General features: G+C 47.3%; 1 protein-coding gene across 1 annotated transcript in view; it reads right to left on the reverse strand.

The window, feature by feature from the left end:
- Nucleotides 1-16,072, reverse strand: part of BRINP2 (bone morphogenetic protein/retinoic acid inducible neural-specific 2) — a 106,277-nt gene that overhangs the window by 45,215 nt on the left and 44,990 nt on the right. The window contains exon 3 of the mRNA XM_012644644.1: nt 3,231-3,572. Coding sequence (XP_012500098.1) covers nt 3,231-3,496 — 266 coding nt within the window. The 5' untranslated portion in view covers nt 3,497-3,572. The remainder of the gene's footprint in view (nt 1-3,230; nt 3,573-16,072) is intronic.

The following is a 16,072-nucleotide window of genomic DNA, read 5'->3' on the forward strand; positions in this document are numbered from 1 at the left end:
CGCCACCATGCCTGGCTAATTTTTTCTCTCTCTATATATTTTTAGTTGTCCAGATCATTTCTTTCTATTTTTTAGTAGAGACGGGTCTCGCTCTTGCTCAGGCGGGTCTCGAACTCCTGACCTTGAGTGATCCACCTGCCTCGGCCTCCCAGAGTGCTAGGATTACAGGCATGAGCCACCACACCCTGCTCAGAATCTTCACTCTTAAGCACCTACGGACGAACGCAGATTGGTAATGGAGAGAGCAACAGTCTCTGGGGGGTCCATGGCTAGAGGGGCTGAAACTATTCTAGAATGATGACTCACCTTCTCAAAGTGAGAACGCCCTCTGCTATCCAAGTAAGAATAGGTAGAATTTGGAGTGTGATGTTAGAACCTTGCTTTGCAATAGCTATGACCTGTTCAACAGCTAGGAAGGAAAGAAGGTCTATGTGAGAGACCTTCGAGTGATTCTGCACCAAACATTCCAGCCCCTTTGGAGAGTCTCATTCTTCCCTTGACAGCCCCTTCCCTTTCTCATATGGAAGGTACGTATGGATGCCATCTGATTTCCATGTCCTAAAAGCTTTCTTAAAGAATGAAATGAGCCATTAGTTATGTCTGAGACCCCATATTTCCCCACAAAGATTTCTGATAGTCTCTGTAAGATTTTTTTCTCCTTCTGCCCTTCTGGATACCAGGAGAGAGATCTGGGGATGACTCTCAATGCATGTTTTACCAGTTTTCTGTGACCTGCTTTAATCAGCATAAGAAGGTCCTGAATTTTTCAGAGGAGATTGCCACTAGAGACACAAGGGGAAGGGATAAGAGTGAATCCCCACTGGAATAATACAGAGCCCTACCTGTGTCCGCAATTCCACCATTTTGCTTAATAACTAAAGGGAACATTCCCAGAGTGCTCCTGGAGCAGCAGTGTGACCACTCTCTCTTTGCCCACCAAAGGGTCATGGATCAGAATACTGAGCCTGTCGGAATGACTGGTTACTGTTTCCCCAAGTACAGGTTCATGTGCAATAACTGACCCCAGGGAGGCAGAATGGCACCGTGTCAGAGCTTGTCACATTAAATGATCAGAAAACCATTACCGACTGATAGAACAGTTGATGGTGCAGAAATGATTGCAGACACTCTCTGTGGGCCAAGCTCTGAGCTGCCGCCCAGGCGTTGTTAGGTGGCTGCCGGGCTCTCCAGACTTGGGACTAGGGCTCGATGAGAGGAAAAATCTACTGAGGGGAGGAGGAAACTGATGGTTTATTCCTTCTCGTTCTTATAGCTCTTTGAAATGGAGAGTGGTGTTAGGATTCCTAGCCTGACTTCAGTTCCAATATATGTTTTAAAAATTATTTTTGGCAATTACAGTGCTTCTGTGAGATTTGGGATAAACCTGAAAGTATAAGTTAAATCTTATTTTACTGGACTGGAGGGACTCTCTGCTTAAATACATTCTAGAGTGGATGTTCTGCTATTTTTTTTCGTAAAGATGAGAAAAGAAATTCTTTGATAAAGAGAAGGATCACTCTGAATTTGCCTTATAGAAAATTTGTGGTGGCATGTGTCTAGATTCTCAGATATTTACTGATGGTTGTGTTAACACTCTGCTCTATACCTCTTCTACTCATTTGCTGTTAGTTGAGCAGATGTTAACCCTGCCATTCCCACCTGCGCTGGCTGCCTCTGCCTCAGTGACTCTGTGGGAATTTGCTGTAGTCTTTGGAAGATGGCGAGGACCAAAGCCTCTGAAACCAGGAGTGTGAACTGCAATCCCTTCCAGGACCAGACTAGACCTAAGCACAGTGCAGAGAAATGCCCAGAGAGGAGAGCGGGGCAGGGTATTCCTGAGATCAGGGTCTCATCTCTATGTACCTCTGTGCCCACAAAGTGCCAGCCCCTCAAATATCTGATCCTGCCCCTGGGTTGGCACCCCAGCACGGGAATCACGACCAGGGTGGATGGCCTCTATAAATGGCCGCTGCCTCACCATTTTGGAATCTTCCAGTACTGCACTCGATACTCCTAAAACCTTATTTCTGAGACCCCTTACTAACCTAAACAGGTTACATGGTTCCTGAAGATGTTAAAAAATTCCCAGAAAAAGAAAAATGTCCAAATATATTAATATTTTTAAGAACCTAGACTCTGGATCTGATTACTTAGGAACTGTCTCTGGCTCCACCATTTACCAACTTCCCTGGGCCTTAATTTCCCCATCTGTAAATTTTTTCTTCCAACACAAGGTTGTTGGAAGGATTAAATGGGGTCATTTACATAAGGCATGTAAAATGCTCAATCCAGCAAGAGGTCCAAAAATATGAGTATGTTCACGTGACTAGAAATGGATATGCCAAAATGTTAACAATAGCAACCTCTAGATGCTAAAAGAATAGGTGATTTTGTGGGTTTTGTTTCTCTTTGTGCTTTTTCATGCCCTTTTTGCATTAGAAGCTAATTTGTAATTAGAAAATAAATGTCTTTCTGAAAAGAAAAAAATTCAGCGAGGCTCCCAGCATTATCTAAATATGCAGGTGAGGCAAGGAGAACAAGAAAGATGACAAGGGGGTGAGCGGGCACAGGGATGGAGGAAGTTTGAATTCGGGGGTGCACTGGCGGAGCGCTGAGGCTGCCTGAGTCGCCCAGGTGAGGACTGGGAGGAGCAGTCTACCTCTGAAGGCTGGTCCAGCAGCCGGGAACATGTGTCCGGCTCTCCCCATCTGGTGAAGGATCAGGCAGGTCTCACGTTTGGCTGCCAGCTGAGCCCGTGGTGTTGACAAGGGTTAGGGTGGGTTTGTCCCTGACCCTGCAGGGCTCCCCACACCTTTCGGGCAGGAGCCGGAGCTGCCCTTCTTTCGTTTGTATGTCTAAGTAATTACAACTCATACAATTATCTAACCCATTAGTTAAAACCTGGCCCCAGCATTTGACTCTGACCTCCTACGGCAGCACGGGCCACACGCTGATTCCATGCTGCCTGATTTGTCCTCGATTTATAAGCAGCACAACCTATAAATAGAAAGCCTTTTGCTAAGTTCCCCAGGAGGCGTCAGCAGGTTTTCTAGCTTGTATGTGTTTTCTTCTTTCTTTTCTAAAAAACCAACATGGTAGGCTTCTTTCCCCTCCCTGGGGTTCCTCCAGCTTCCACCTCTCGTTCAGCGCGAGGGCTATGCGGCTGGCTTAGCCTGCCGGGCTGGGTTCGGAGCAAAGCCCCCATCCTGGTGCAGGAGGTCCCTACTCACCTGTAGATCCTGTACCTGGTGGTGAAACCCTGGCGGTACCGCTCCATGAAGTCAGCATACTCCTGCGCGCGGTGGAAGGGGCCCCGGTCTGTGAGCAGCCAGTCCAGGGGGTGCTGGCCAGCCGTGGGGACATGCTGCTCCGGGACCACCGCGGCTGCCGTGGCTGAGACAGCCAACACCCAGCCGGGCAGGCCCAGCGCCAGCAGGGCTGTCCATGGGGCCGCCGGCCGGAGCCCTCTAAAGCGAGCGCCACGCTGCCACCTCATGCTTCCCCCGCGCGGTTGGTGTCTTCATTCTCTCGCCAGGCTCTCCCCCTCTGCGCTGCTCCTCCGGAGCTTGGAGCTAGAAAAGTACAAAAGGCCATGTCACTGGGGCACCCTGGTCTTACCCCGGGGCCTGTGAGCATCAGACACCCTGGGCAGGGCCCACTCTGGAAACCCTTTATCCTAGCGAACAGCTCGGTTCAGCTAAGTGCTTGGTGTATTTCACTTCATTTAATCCTTAAAACAAACCACGAGGAAACGCTATTGACAATATTTTACAGTGGAGACAATGAGGCTTAGAGAGATTAAGAAAGTTGCTGAAGTCCACACAGCTATGCGGTGGGAAAGCCAGAATTTGAACTCCGGGGTTCTGACTCTTAACCCTTATGTGACATTCGCTACTCTGCTTCCCACCTTGACTCGCTTGGCAACATGCGTTTCTGTCTTCCTCTCTCACGCATTTTCCATTTCTTGCTGTAATCGCCTCAGAAGCAATGCCTCTGGCAGCTTGACGTAAGGTGAGTAGCAACCCTATTTTTCAGATGGAGCTTTGTGAGGTTGAAAAGTATGAAGTCCCATTGCTGCTATGAAGCTGGGCGAAGCTGGAGAGATCACCTCCCTCTCTGGGTTAGGGTAGCTCCTAGTAAATAAAAAGGCGTGGCTAGCTAATATCTAAGGCTTCTTCCGGCTCTGAGTATCTGATATGTTTTTACGATGAAGGTCATGTAGGGACCGAGTCTGGGAACTCAGACTGCTGTACTGCATGGTCAGAGCGGATCATGCGTGCACGGGTGTTCATCGTGCTCTCCTCACCACGCAGCCTGGCAGCGCCACGGGGCAGGGCTGTGCCTGCCATGTCCCTCTATCCTGGCTCCTAGGAGCAGCCTTCGGATACCCTTCTTAAAGAGATGAATGAGTGCGTGCCCTGCCCTCTCTGAGTCGGAGGGAAGCTGCCAGGAAAGAAGATTCTGGCCTTCAAAATTCCTGGCTGTCTTGTGACTCATCTCAGGCTTCTGATTTCCTGTGCCTGCACTTTGTCTGAGGATAGCTAGTCACCTCGATAAACCTCTGGGCAGATGCAAGGCACTGTTCAGTACTGCGGGGCCTCTTGGAATTGTGATCGTTTCTTCAATCTTTAATTTCTAGCACACGCTGTCAGAACCTGCCCATCTCCTCTTGCCAGAATGTGCCTGAATGACCTCTAACCCCCAGCACCTGTAATTCGCAGCTGGAGGATTTTCTCTGACTGCCAAAGCCCAGAGATGGGCTTACCAGGCATGAGGCAAAGGGTGTCAATTCCCTGGCACTTCCAGACTCCTGTAAGGGCAGGCAACGTGGGCTTTAGCACCTGATTCATGACCCCTGCTGGAGCCCCCCTGCCCCACGCCCTCTGGACTGGCTCCAGCTCACAAAATCCCCGGACTTCCCTTGGACCCATGTGAGTCAAAGGGGCTGCACAGAGGGTGGAACCAAGCAGTAATCCTGGATACCCAGCCTGAAGGCTGGCCTGAGTCTGAGAGGTCTGTGCCTCTGTGCTCACACAGGATGCTTTGCAGAGAGTTGCAGTCCCTGTGCAGAAGGATAGGGAACGGAAGAACGAGAGGCTGGATGTTCCGAGTCATTACTCCAGCTAGTAGGTGTTGACCACCTACTATGTGCTGGGTGATTCTTAGAAGCTGCCTCAGTTCTCACAAGAAGCTTGTTGTATAGATGTTATTATTTTAAGTTTATATTTTATGGGATCCAGAGGAGTTGAGCTAGGAAAATGCAGAGGTAGAATATGATCCGAGATCTGTCTCCATGTCCAGATCGTGCCAAAGAACGCCGCACCACCTAAGGCACTAGAGCAGGCAGAAAGACCCTCACTTAATGAACTGGTTGAGAGAGGGGCTAAAAGAAGGCAGCTCCAGATCTTAAAACATGATAAAAATTCCCAAAATTAAAATAGTTGATACTGGCATACAAATTGAACAGCAGATCAATGAAATAGAATAGATAGCTGAGAAATAAACTTATATGAAAAAAAGGCATCACAGACTAATTGCATGGGGGATGGAATATTTTATACATAATATTGAGAAATTAGTTCCAGTTGGATTAAAAAATTAAATATAAAAAATAAAATCACAGGAAAAAGGAAAATCCCGAAGTGCTTTATAATAAGCAAGCATTACCAGGAAAAAATGTGATTCAGAACTAGAAAGAGGAATCAGGCTTTCACTGAGAAGGGTAGGCATTTTTTATATGGATGTAATCTGATGAGGATGCCCAAAATACTTCTCATTTAATCATTCAACGTATTCACTTGTTGAAGAAACACAAATTGAGAACTCCTAAGTGCCCACCACTGCGCTGAGCATCGACAAAGCAAATGCAAGTGCTCGTTACACTACCTGCAACGCGGCCATTAGTGATTCGTTCCTTTCATAAAACATCGCTCTATTTGTTTTTAGAGGCATATTGATGGAGGAAAGGGGAAGATGTTTACTTTGGAGAGTGCAGCTACTCAATGCTAGAGGCCGAGGCAGCCAACACAGCAAGGTGAAGATGCAGGGACGTGGGTGGGAGACGCCTTGGAAAGCAGGACTCTCCTATGGCCCCCAAGATCCCACATCCTTCTGTGCATGCCCTGTATGATCCCCTTCCCTTGAGTGTGGGCGGGACCTGTGAGTGTGGTGGGATCTCACTCCCATGGTCAGGTTGCTCATGGGTTGACTTTGAGTTAAGATGTGATGAATGCAGAATGCATTGGAAATCTAGAGGGCAGATAATAGTTGGATTACGGTGCTGGCAGTGAGGACAAAGACGTCCGGATAACTTTGAGCAGCATCCTGGGTGGGCCTGACCTAATCAGGTGAGCCTTTAGAAGAAAGGGAAGTGTCAAAGAGGCAAGCTCCAGCTGGTCTGGCAGACAGCAAACAGCCATTCTGCAAACTGCCTCTGGGGCCATGCAACAAGAGTTGCAGGTGGACCTTAGACACTGAGGACAACCCCCAGCAACAGCTGGCAAGAAAATGGGGACTTCAGGAAGCACGTTCAACCTCAAGAAAACACATCCTTCCAACAACCACGTGAGCTGGAAGAGGACCCTGAGCCCTGGATGAGAACTGCTTCTCTAGCCAGCACCTGGATTTCAGTCCCGTGAGACCCTGAGCAAAGAACCCAGTTAACCCGTACCTGCATTCCTGACCCACAGAAACTGAGAAACAATAAATGTGTATTGTTTTATGTCAGTACGTCTGTGGTGATTTATTACAGAGCAATGGAGAAATAACACAGACACGTAAGAGATACCATAGCCTCTCCCACTCTGCATACAGCCCGGCCTGCTGGGGTCCCCGCGCTCCCCGGAGAAGCCCAGCTCTTATTCCCTGTGTGAGAAGCAGCGAGAGTGGCAGTTTCCTGAGCAGAGTGATGACACTGACCACCTCTCCTGACTCGGCCGGGTCACACCACGCCCTCCCTACCTCGTTCAGGGCCCCCTCAAGGTCACAGGCTCTCTCTGTGCTTTTGTCATCTCACCACTCACACGTGGCTGGGCCTCAAAAGCATCTGATGAATCATTTCCATGCATTTCGTGGAGGGGTCATTGTGAGCTCGTGACAGTAGGTGGCCTGGGCCCAGCCGCGCAACCTCTTGGTGCGTTGGCCTCCGGTGTCATGATGCCGCAGCGGCAGCCACCACCTTACCTGCCAGTACAGGTGTCCCAAGGACAGGTGAGAGCACAGGTGAAGGAGCCGTGCGCTCTCTGGAAGAAGTGAGCTGTGTTGAGTCAACGTGTGCTCCTTGTCGTTCTGTGTTATCGTTCTGTGTTTCTAATTACGCTTTTTCATTGCTTGCAATGTGCTAGAACCTGCCTGGTTACAGGAGCATCAGCTTTAGAATCAAACGGTTCGGATTGCCGGGCCGAGTCTGCTGAGCACAGCAAGAACGCCGAATCCAGCGCCGACTGCTCCTCTGAAAATCCCGGCCTTGGAATCATACGGTTTCTGCTTCGCTGGTTTTGTTCAGGATCTGAAGACATTTTGACTAAAAAAATCTCTTTTTAAGAAAGAGAAGTTTTAAACAGGTTTCAAAACTTTCTTAAAAAAAAAAAAAACAAAACCCTAGAACATGTTCCTTCGCATTTTAAAAAAAAAGACAAAATAATTGCTGCATTGACAGTTGTGTGAAAATCAGGCTTTTTAAGGGGAACAGCTTTCGGCCATTTCCTGTTTATGCTCCACGGATAATATCACCAGAAATTTTGTAACAGCAACCTGTCAAGCAAATTTTAACTGTCTAAATCCTCGCAATGTCTGGTGGTACCACTAATCTGCAACAGGACAAAACAATTAGGACCTTCCTCTTCATGCTTCCGTTTTCCTTCTCGTCCTGAAGCTGACTGTGTAAGCAAAACTCCGTGTCGGACGGTAGTGTATGAAAGCAATGGCTGAGCCAGCTCCTTGATGAAAAAAATTATAAATTTACTTTGAAAGCCAAATGACTTCACTTATTTAGACCATACTTAAGACAGTTTTACACCTAGACAAATAATAAATTAGATTTGCACCAAAGATACAGGTAAAACAGGCCACGGGTTCTCCTTCGCTGAGTGCATTAGCTCATATCTGTTATTTAAGCCATGAATTAAATGGGTCACAGTTTTGTTAACAGAAAATCGAGTACAGACAGGCCACATGAGAAGCAGCCAGTACAATCTTCAAACGGTAGTGTCTAGGAATCGCATCTCAGCACTCTCGGATTGTTACCTAGCTGGGGCTGTTTTTGTTATTCTTCCGCACCCTCCTGTTGCTTTTCATACCCATTTACGCTAGGCGTGTCAAAAGACAGGGTGATTAGGATGCGGGGCATCAGTGCTAGCGTATTAAGTCTTGGCAAATAGGGTGGAAACAGAGGTTTTCTCATCGAAAACTATTGCAGAGGAGGAGTTATAACCCACAGAAGTTAAAGGTATGGCTGAGCTATGGTTGCAGGCCTGGAGAAAAGGTAGAATAGGTGTGAGAGTATTATTATAATTAATAAAATTGTTGATGTTAATTATCACTAATAAACACCATATGAATCATTTCATATTTGTGTGGCAGTTAATGCTCAGAAAGCACGGATAATAAAATCGCTCCTTTTAACGGATGAAAACACTGATGGTAGAAATGGATGAGCGGACTGCATGAGGTCACATGTTTCAGTGGCAGATCCAGGTCAGCCTACCCTGGATCCCATAGTATTTACACCTCCCGGCACTGGTTACACGACTTACAGCCATTAAAAAAAAACAGGGGCCGGGCGCAGTGGCTCACGCCTGTAATCCTAGCTCTCTGGGAGGCCGAGGCGGGCGGATTGTTTGAGCTCAGGAGTTCGAAACCAGCCTGAGCAAGAGCGAGACCCCGTCTCTACTAAAAATAGAAAGAAATTAATCGGACAACTAAAAATATATAGAAAAAATTAGCCAGGCATGGTGGTGCATGCCTGTAGTCCCAGCTACTCGGGAGGCTGAGGCGGGAGGATTGCTTGAGCCCAGGAGTTTGAGGTTGCTGTGAGCTAGGCTGACACCACAGCACTCACTCTAGCCTGGGCAAAAGAGTGAGACTCTGTCTCAAAAAACAAAAACAGACTTTGCCACTTACAAACTGGCGCCCTTGGGCAAGTCGCTTCCCTCTGGGAGCCTCACTTCAGTCATCAGTAAAGTGATTTCTGAGGTAAAATGGTCCCCACGATCCCACCCAACGCTGAGACTTCATAATTCTACGCACACATAATGGGCACGTATGGAAGGGGAGAGGCATTACGATTTTCGTCTTCTTTGGAAGGAAGCTTTGTGTTTCAGAAAGGGAGTGAAGCATAAGAGAAATGAGATATAAAGTACAAATTTTTGCCTTCTGGAGCAGTGACATTTCATAAAGTGATTAGGCAGTGACATTAAATAAGTTTTCAAGCCATTTAAGTGGTTAATTGGCCGACTCTATTGAAGAGATGTTTTCTCGAATAAATCTGAGGGTGTCAGTGGTTAAAAAAAAAAATCACAGAGAGTGTTATTTGTTCTTGTCATCCACAACATGTTGATACAAAACCTCCTGTTTTTACAAGAAAGAGAGGGTAGACAGGAGAAATGACAGGACATTCTTAAGGGCAAGGCTGAATGTGGGGGTGCCATCAACTTAGATTAATGACTTAATCTTCCCTCTTGTTGGCACAATCTGCCAGCCCCAACGGAGACCAGCTGTGTGGTGTTTGCCTTGACAATGTGCTCCTGGCTGTACTTAGAGCTTCAGCAGCTCCTGTCATTCCCCCGTTTGAACCCAGGCAGGGGTGACACCTCCACTGCCACTGACGGGACCTTTAGCTTTGCCCACAGGACCGGCATGGAACTGGCAAGCTGCATTCGATGCATTTCCCCACTGCTGGTCAGGAGATAGCTTAAAATTGGTGAGGATGCGGATATCCTCCCTGCATGGAATCAGGTTAGCAATAGTAATGGTTAGCAATAGTAATGGGGTAAGAGCTAATCATAATGACTGTTTACTGAACGTTCTTACATTAATATGTGGCCTTTAAGAGAGGAGGTTGGGAGAGGCAGAGGGACTTTCCGGAGGACACGCCACAAGAAGGCAGAAGTGAAACTCAGACATTCCGACTCTGAGACCTGTAACTCAGCTCTCCTCATCCTCACTCACCACTGTCCATCCAACTGTCAGTCAGTTACCAAGCACAAGGACCGTCCTGGGTGGTGGGAATGAATCTGAAGAACAAGACAGACCCAGCCTTTGCCCTCCTGGGGTAGGAACAAAACACAGGACTTGAAGCTCCTGTCATAGGCTTTTAAAAAGTCACACACATGACACTCACACACAGATGGCTTTAGTGACATCAGGCCTTGCAGGCTGCAGCCCCTCAAGGACCCAAATTCACAGGTTTCTCTGTGTGATCACTGGCCTTCACGTAGCAAGCACAGATTCATCTGCCAGTTGCCGAGGCTTCGTACTGGCCTGTGGGTGTCCTTGGCACTTTCCTTGGCAAGACAAGCTAGAGGAGGGGCTTTCCCGGGGCCTCGCGTGACAGCGCCAGGGTCAGAGTGTGCGGAGCAGGACGGCCCCCTGCCCCAGAGCCTCCCTTCAGCTCAGGGGTTCCTCGGCTAAGAGAACGATAACACTGCTGATAAGAACTCTCGATAAGAAGTGGCGCATTGCAAAGCCTTGAAAACCTCACCTCCATGCAGCTCAACCTTCCTCAGAACCGTCCCCATCCTCTTCCTTCTGCCAGAACCCCCAGCAGCTTCTTGTGGCCCTGAGAACTGAGCTGCCTTCCTCTTTCAGGCGCTGAGACCCCCCCATCCCATCTGCTGTTGGAAAGTGGGGTGGCTGTGAGAACAGACTACAGAGCCCAACTGCCAGCTTCTACGTTGACCCCACCACTTCTGACTGGGTTCCTCATCTGTTAAAACATATACATATAAAAGGATGACAATGATAGTGCTACTGCATACGGTTGTGGGGATAAAAGTGTTAATACTTGTAAAGCCCTTAAAAAGTGCCCGGCCCGTGCTGAGTTCGGGGTGAGCGTGTTCCCTGTTGCTTTTTCCATTGCTCCAACACGGGTTATTAGAGCCAAAAAGAGACCAAAGGGTCCACAGACACCACCTCATCCAAGCTGGGGATCTTTTCATTGTGTGTTTGTTTTGTTGTTGTTATTCACAGGTGAGAAAATTGAAGCCTGAGAAAATAAAGTTTCTGCCCCAAAATGTGTCCTCATTAGTCTTTGGAGGTCACCGTAGGTCACTCCGAGCAGCCCCACTGGTGCCCGCACCGGCTCTCCCCGTCGATGACTGCAGCGGGGGACTCGATCCAGGCCCCTGTCACCTTCGCCCTGTGGCCACTTGATTCCCGATTTTCCGGCTGTGGGCGCCACCATCGCACTCAGCCCTGCCCTTCCGCTCTGTGGGTCCACAACCATCCGGCACATCTTTTAGACTCACCTCCTCCAAGAAGCCTTCAGAGCTATGCTGTGTGTCCATTATGTGGTTACTTTGCCTTCCTACAGCCTTTGGTTCCTGACTAATTTCCACCTGATCGTGTCAGGGGACCAAGGGGAAGAGGTGGGACCCTGGAGATCACCTGGCCAGAGGATCTCAGCAGCCCAGAGCACACGTGGCAGTGCCCATGGGGAAGGTGCCGGGTGGAACGGAAATAGGGAGGGAAGGAAAGAGGGAAACAACTGATACCTGGGTTGAGTGTATTTTTATAATTTGGAATATTTTGAAACACCCCCCAGGAGATTTTGATACAACTCTCCATCCCCCTTCACACTAGGTGTGCAAACTTCACAATAGGTGAGCCAACTTCTGGTCACCAAAGTGCAAAAAGTTATTCAAGGTCTCGCCGCTTGTTTGGGGCAAAATTAGGACTTGAACTTGGGTCTCTCAACACTAAGCCTGGAGCTCGTTCTCACTCTATGGCACATGTGTCCGTGGTGAACTGAAATTTTCAAGATCTGAAACCTGTGAGTTCTAGAGCTGCCTTTATCATCATCTCCAACTATGGATAGATATCGGTTACTATATACCAGACGCTGATCTAAAAACACTTCTCACGCATGAACTCATTTAACTCTCACAAAACCCTGTGAGGCTGATGCCGTTATGCCCATTTTTTAGATAAGAAAATTCAGGAATGGAGAAGCCAATAATGTTTTCCCAGGAAAGTCCTTAAGCCATCTAAATGACCTATAAACCGAAAGCCACAGATTTAATAAAGGAGTTGCAGTCCCATGAGGTAAGCCTAGATTCCTCCAGGTCATTCCCACTCAAAAAATTGCTATGGATTGAAGAAAACTCTAAAATCTTAGAGTGCAAAGGTAGGATTCACCTAAAATCATTTTCCCGGCTTGCATAAGGGCGTTTAAGCCTCCTGCTTTTCTGGAAGCCATGCGGCTCCTGTTTAGACGGCCTGTCAGCACGGCCTCCTGAGAAGCCAGTCATATTTTACTTACGCTGTCTCAGAAAACACACAGTCAGGCTTATCCCTCCACCTGGGCCAACCCACAATTGCTGGTTCCTGTGGGTTCTCGAGTTATAGCATTGTTCCTTCAAATCCCCAAACCTCACTAAACCTGTGCCCCCAAGTTCCCGAACCCTCCACCTCACGCCCCATGTTGGTATGTCCATCTAAGGTGTAAGGGGCTTCTGCCCTTGCTGGCGCCTGTGCCTCCTGCTCTCAGCTTCCCCACTTCCTGCTGTGGGGAAACACTCCTCCAAGAACTGCCTGCCCCTTTGCCTGCTTCTGAATCGCACCACCACCTAGAGTCTCTCTTTATGTATTCTGGCCATGGGTTGTACCTCCTTTTACCAAGGTTGCCTGAATCGTGCCATTTCGCCCCTGCTCCTAGGCACAGCCAGCCACTGTCCCTGGGTCCAGCTACTGAAGCTGGCTTAGTCATCTATCCACACCCCCGCTGATAGCTGCTTCCATACTCCAAAGAGGACCCTTCTCTGCCCCTGCCTCCTACCAGCAGCCTGGCTTCCATTGCTTAAGCCCCAGCTCACATCCCATCAGAGCCTCTATATACATATAGGGTGGTTTAAGGCCTAGGAAGCTAAAACAAATCCAAGCCAATCACATAGAAATTGCTCATTGTTGTGTAGGCTGCAGAACGGAGGTGGGGCTGACAACATCTCTTCATTACGACCTGCAGCCCTCAATGTTGCTCTTGCTCTTGGCTTTCTGCCAGGGCTGTCATTGACTCTGAACTTTTAGCCCAAGCTCTGCCCTGTGTGGACGTTGGCACAGACCAGAATGTAAAATGATAATGCCCTGAGCTGTGCCAAACAGCACAGAGCTGAGATGTTACAGATGCAGATGTGCCCAGCAAACACATTGTTTCCGGGACTGTGTTTGTAAATATATGAGTTGCCTGACAGCTTGTGGAATTAAATATAGATGCTACATCACACACTCTAGCTAAAATAAACTATGTGCTGCTCAATGAATGTCAATAAGTACACTGAGAAAGAATCATTGTCCCTTTTTGTAGCACAGTACAAGAAACCCATCCCTAAGTGCTTTGTTTGTTTGATAAAGGTGACTCTTCCCTGCCCTGCCCCCACAGGCTTTTAACTGGTATTGGTGGGCATCTGGGGGGAATGGTGGGGTGATGAGACAAAGGGGTGCTACTGGTAAAGTTGCTGCATTGGGGAAGCAGGAGCCAGCTTAGAGTTTTACCAGGTAGACTAGGAGATCACAGTCAACCTTTTGGGATTGTTGGCCTCAAGGCACCATTTCTAAAAGTATGGTCCAAAGCCCACTGGTGGTTTGCAAAGTCCTACTGATAGGGAGCTATCCAAACCATCACTGTAAGTCCTGTCTTCATTCCTGAGCGAAATGATTCTCCTTCTGAAAGATTGAATTTTACAGATGACCAAGGCGTATATATTAGCAACCCATTAAATTACTAATGGCAAGTTGGAGTGACATCAGCAAGATGGCAGAAGAGGAGGTCCCAGGCTTCACTCCCCACATGGAGAGATCAACTAGCAACTATCCACAGACAAAAGAAACGGGTAAAAGCCCCAAAATGTGGAGATAAGCCTGAGTCACCTGTGTGTTCCATGGAACTGGATAAAAATTCACATGGAAGGGGTAGGAGAAACCCTTGACTGTGCTTCCCCTCCCATCTCCCAAGTCAGTGCGGCACCACACAGAGAAAATTCCCCAGGGCCATGGTTTCTATAGTGGGAAAAGAACTGAGAAGGCAGAGATCAAACTTCCTTAGCATTCTGAGATGCATCGCAGGAAACCCACCCCATTCTCAACTCATGGGATACAGGGAACATGGGGAAACTGCATGGCTAGACCACCTGGGGTCAGGTAAAAACATAGCAAGGTGGTGGAGCCTATAGAGACAAGTGCAGATATTTTGGTAAAAGCTCAATGTACCTGCCAGCTGTGGCACTCAAGCAGAGGTAACAGCTAATGGTAGAGCTCATCTGCAAAGCTGAGCTGGTCACTCCCAGAAGGAGTGGGAATTGCTACCTGGCTTGAATCCCTAGATGACCAGCCTCCAGAACAAGCCTCAGACCCTGCCTCAGGGCCCTGCTCAGGGTGGGAAAAGGCCCCCCTACTTCCACTACCCCCAAGCAAATTTGCACAATAAGCAGGCTCTAGATCTGCCCTGCCTCAGGAACTTAATTTGCATTTTCTGCAGTCTAAAAGCTTATCCCTAGACCCCACCCACGGAGAGAGATGACCACTGCAATGAATTTTAACAAGAAGAAGGCAGTAGTTCCACCACACCTGGGAGTTTAATCTGCTTTTCTCTTGGTCTCAAAGTCCACCTCCAGACCCCACCCAGGGAGGGGGGCAAATCTCAACTGTGTGTATCTACTGAGCATAGCGGTTGGTCCATTCATCCCAATCCCTTAACCTTGGGGCCCCTTCAGCAATCCTGGCCAACTGCTAAACTCAGATAGTAGTGCCTTCTGGCCAGGGAATACATCCTGTGGCCCTGCCAGATCAGAGTCAATTGCAGTGCCTTTACAGCAGCTCAGTCCAAATTCAGAGCAAAGGCAGCAGCCCAGCCACCTAGAGAACCTGAAAGTGAGTTCTGCCTGCCCAGGATCATTACCAGCTGGTCCATCCAGAATAGTAGGTTAGACTAACTAGTGAAAGTCTATTACTACCAAAGAATTCTTGTGAAGGCCAAAAAAGGTGACTTAAACATGCATAAAAACCAACACAAGGACACAAGGATTACAAAGACTCAGGAAATAATGAAACCTCCTGAAAATCAAACAAAGCTCCAAAATGGACACTTCAGAAAATAAGAGAAGAAGATCTATGAAATGACAGAAAAAGAATTCTGAATAATCTTCTTAAAAATGTTTAGTGAACTTTTAGAATATACAAATAAAAAATTAAATAAAATCTGGAAAATAATACACAAGCTAGAAGGGAAGTTTGATAAAGAAATAAAAATCCTAGAGATGCAAATTACAATGTCTGAACTGAAAAATTCAATAGAAAGTTTCAGTGGATGACTCAGATGGTTTGATCAAACTGAAAGAAAGAATCAGTGAACTTGACAACAGGACATTTGAAATTAGCCAATCAAAGAAACAAAAAGAAAAATAAAAAAATAAAAATAGTGAAGAAAGCCAATGGGAATTATGGGACATTATGAAGAGATCTAACATATGCATAATAGGCATTCTAGAAAAGGAATAAAGAGAAAGGAGTCATAAAGCATACTTAAAGAAATAATGGAAGAAAAACTTCCCTAATCTGAGGAAAGAAGCCAACGTTCAGGTATAGGAAGTGCAGAGGTCACCAATTAAATTCAACCCAAAGAGGAGTTCACCAAGATATATAATAATCAAACTATCAAAATCAAAGACAAAAAAAAAAATACTGAGAGCAGCAAGAGAAAATAAATATATCACATAAAAAGGAGTCCCACTACAGTGATGAGCCAACTTTTCAGCAGAAAACCTGTAGGACAGGAAAGAGTGGGATGATATATTTAAAGTGCTGAAGGAAAAGCACTGCCAACCAAGAATAGTTTACCCAGTAAAACTGTCTTTCAGAAATG

The sequence above is a fragment of the Propithecus coquereli genome, unplaced genomic scaffold (assembly GCF_000956105.1).
Source record: "Propithecus coquereli isolate 6110/MARCELLA unplaced genomic scaffold, Pcoq_1.0 Scaffold216, whole genome shotgun sequence".
NCBI lineage: Eukaryota > Metazoa > Chordata > Mammalia > Primates > Indriidae > Propithecus > Propithecus coquereli.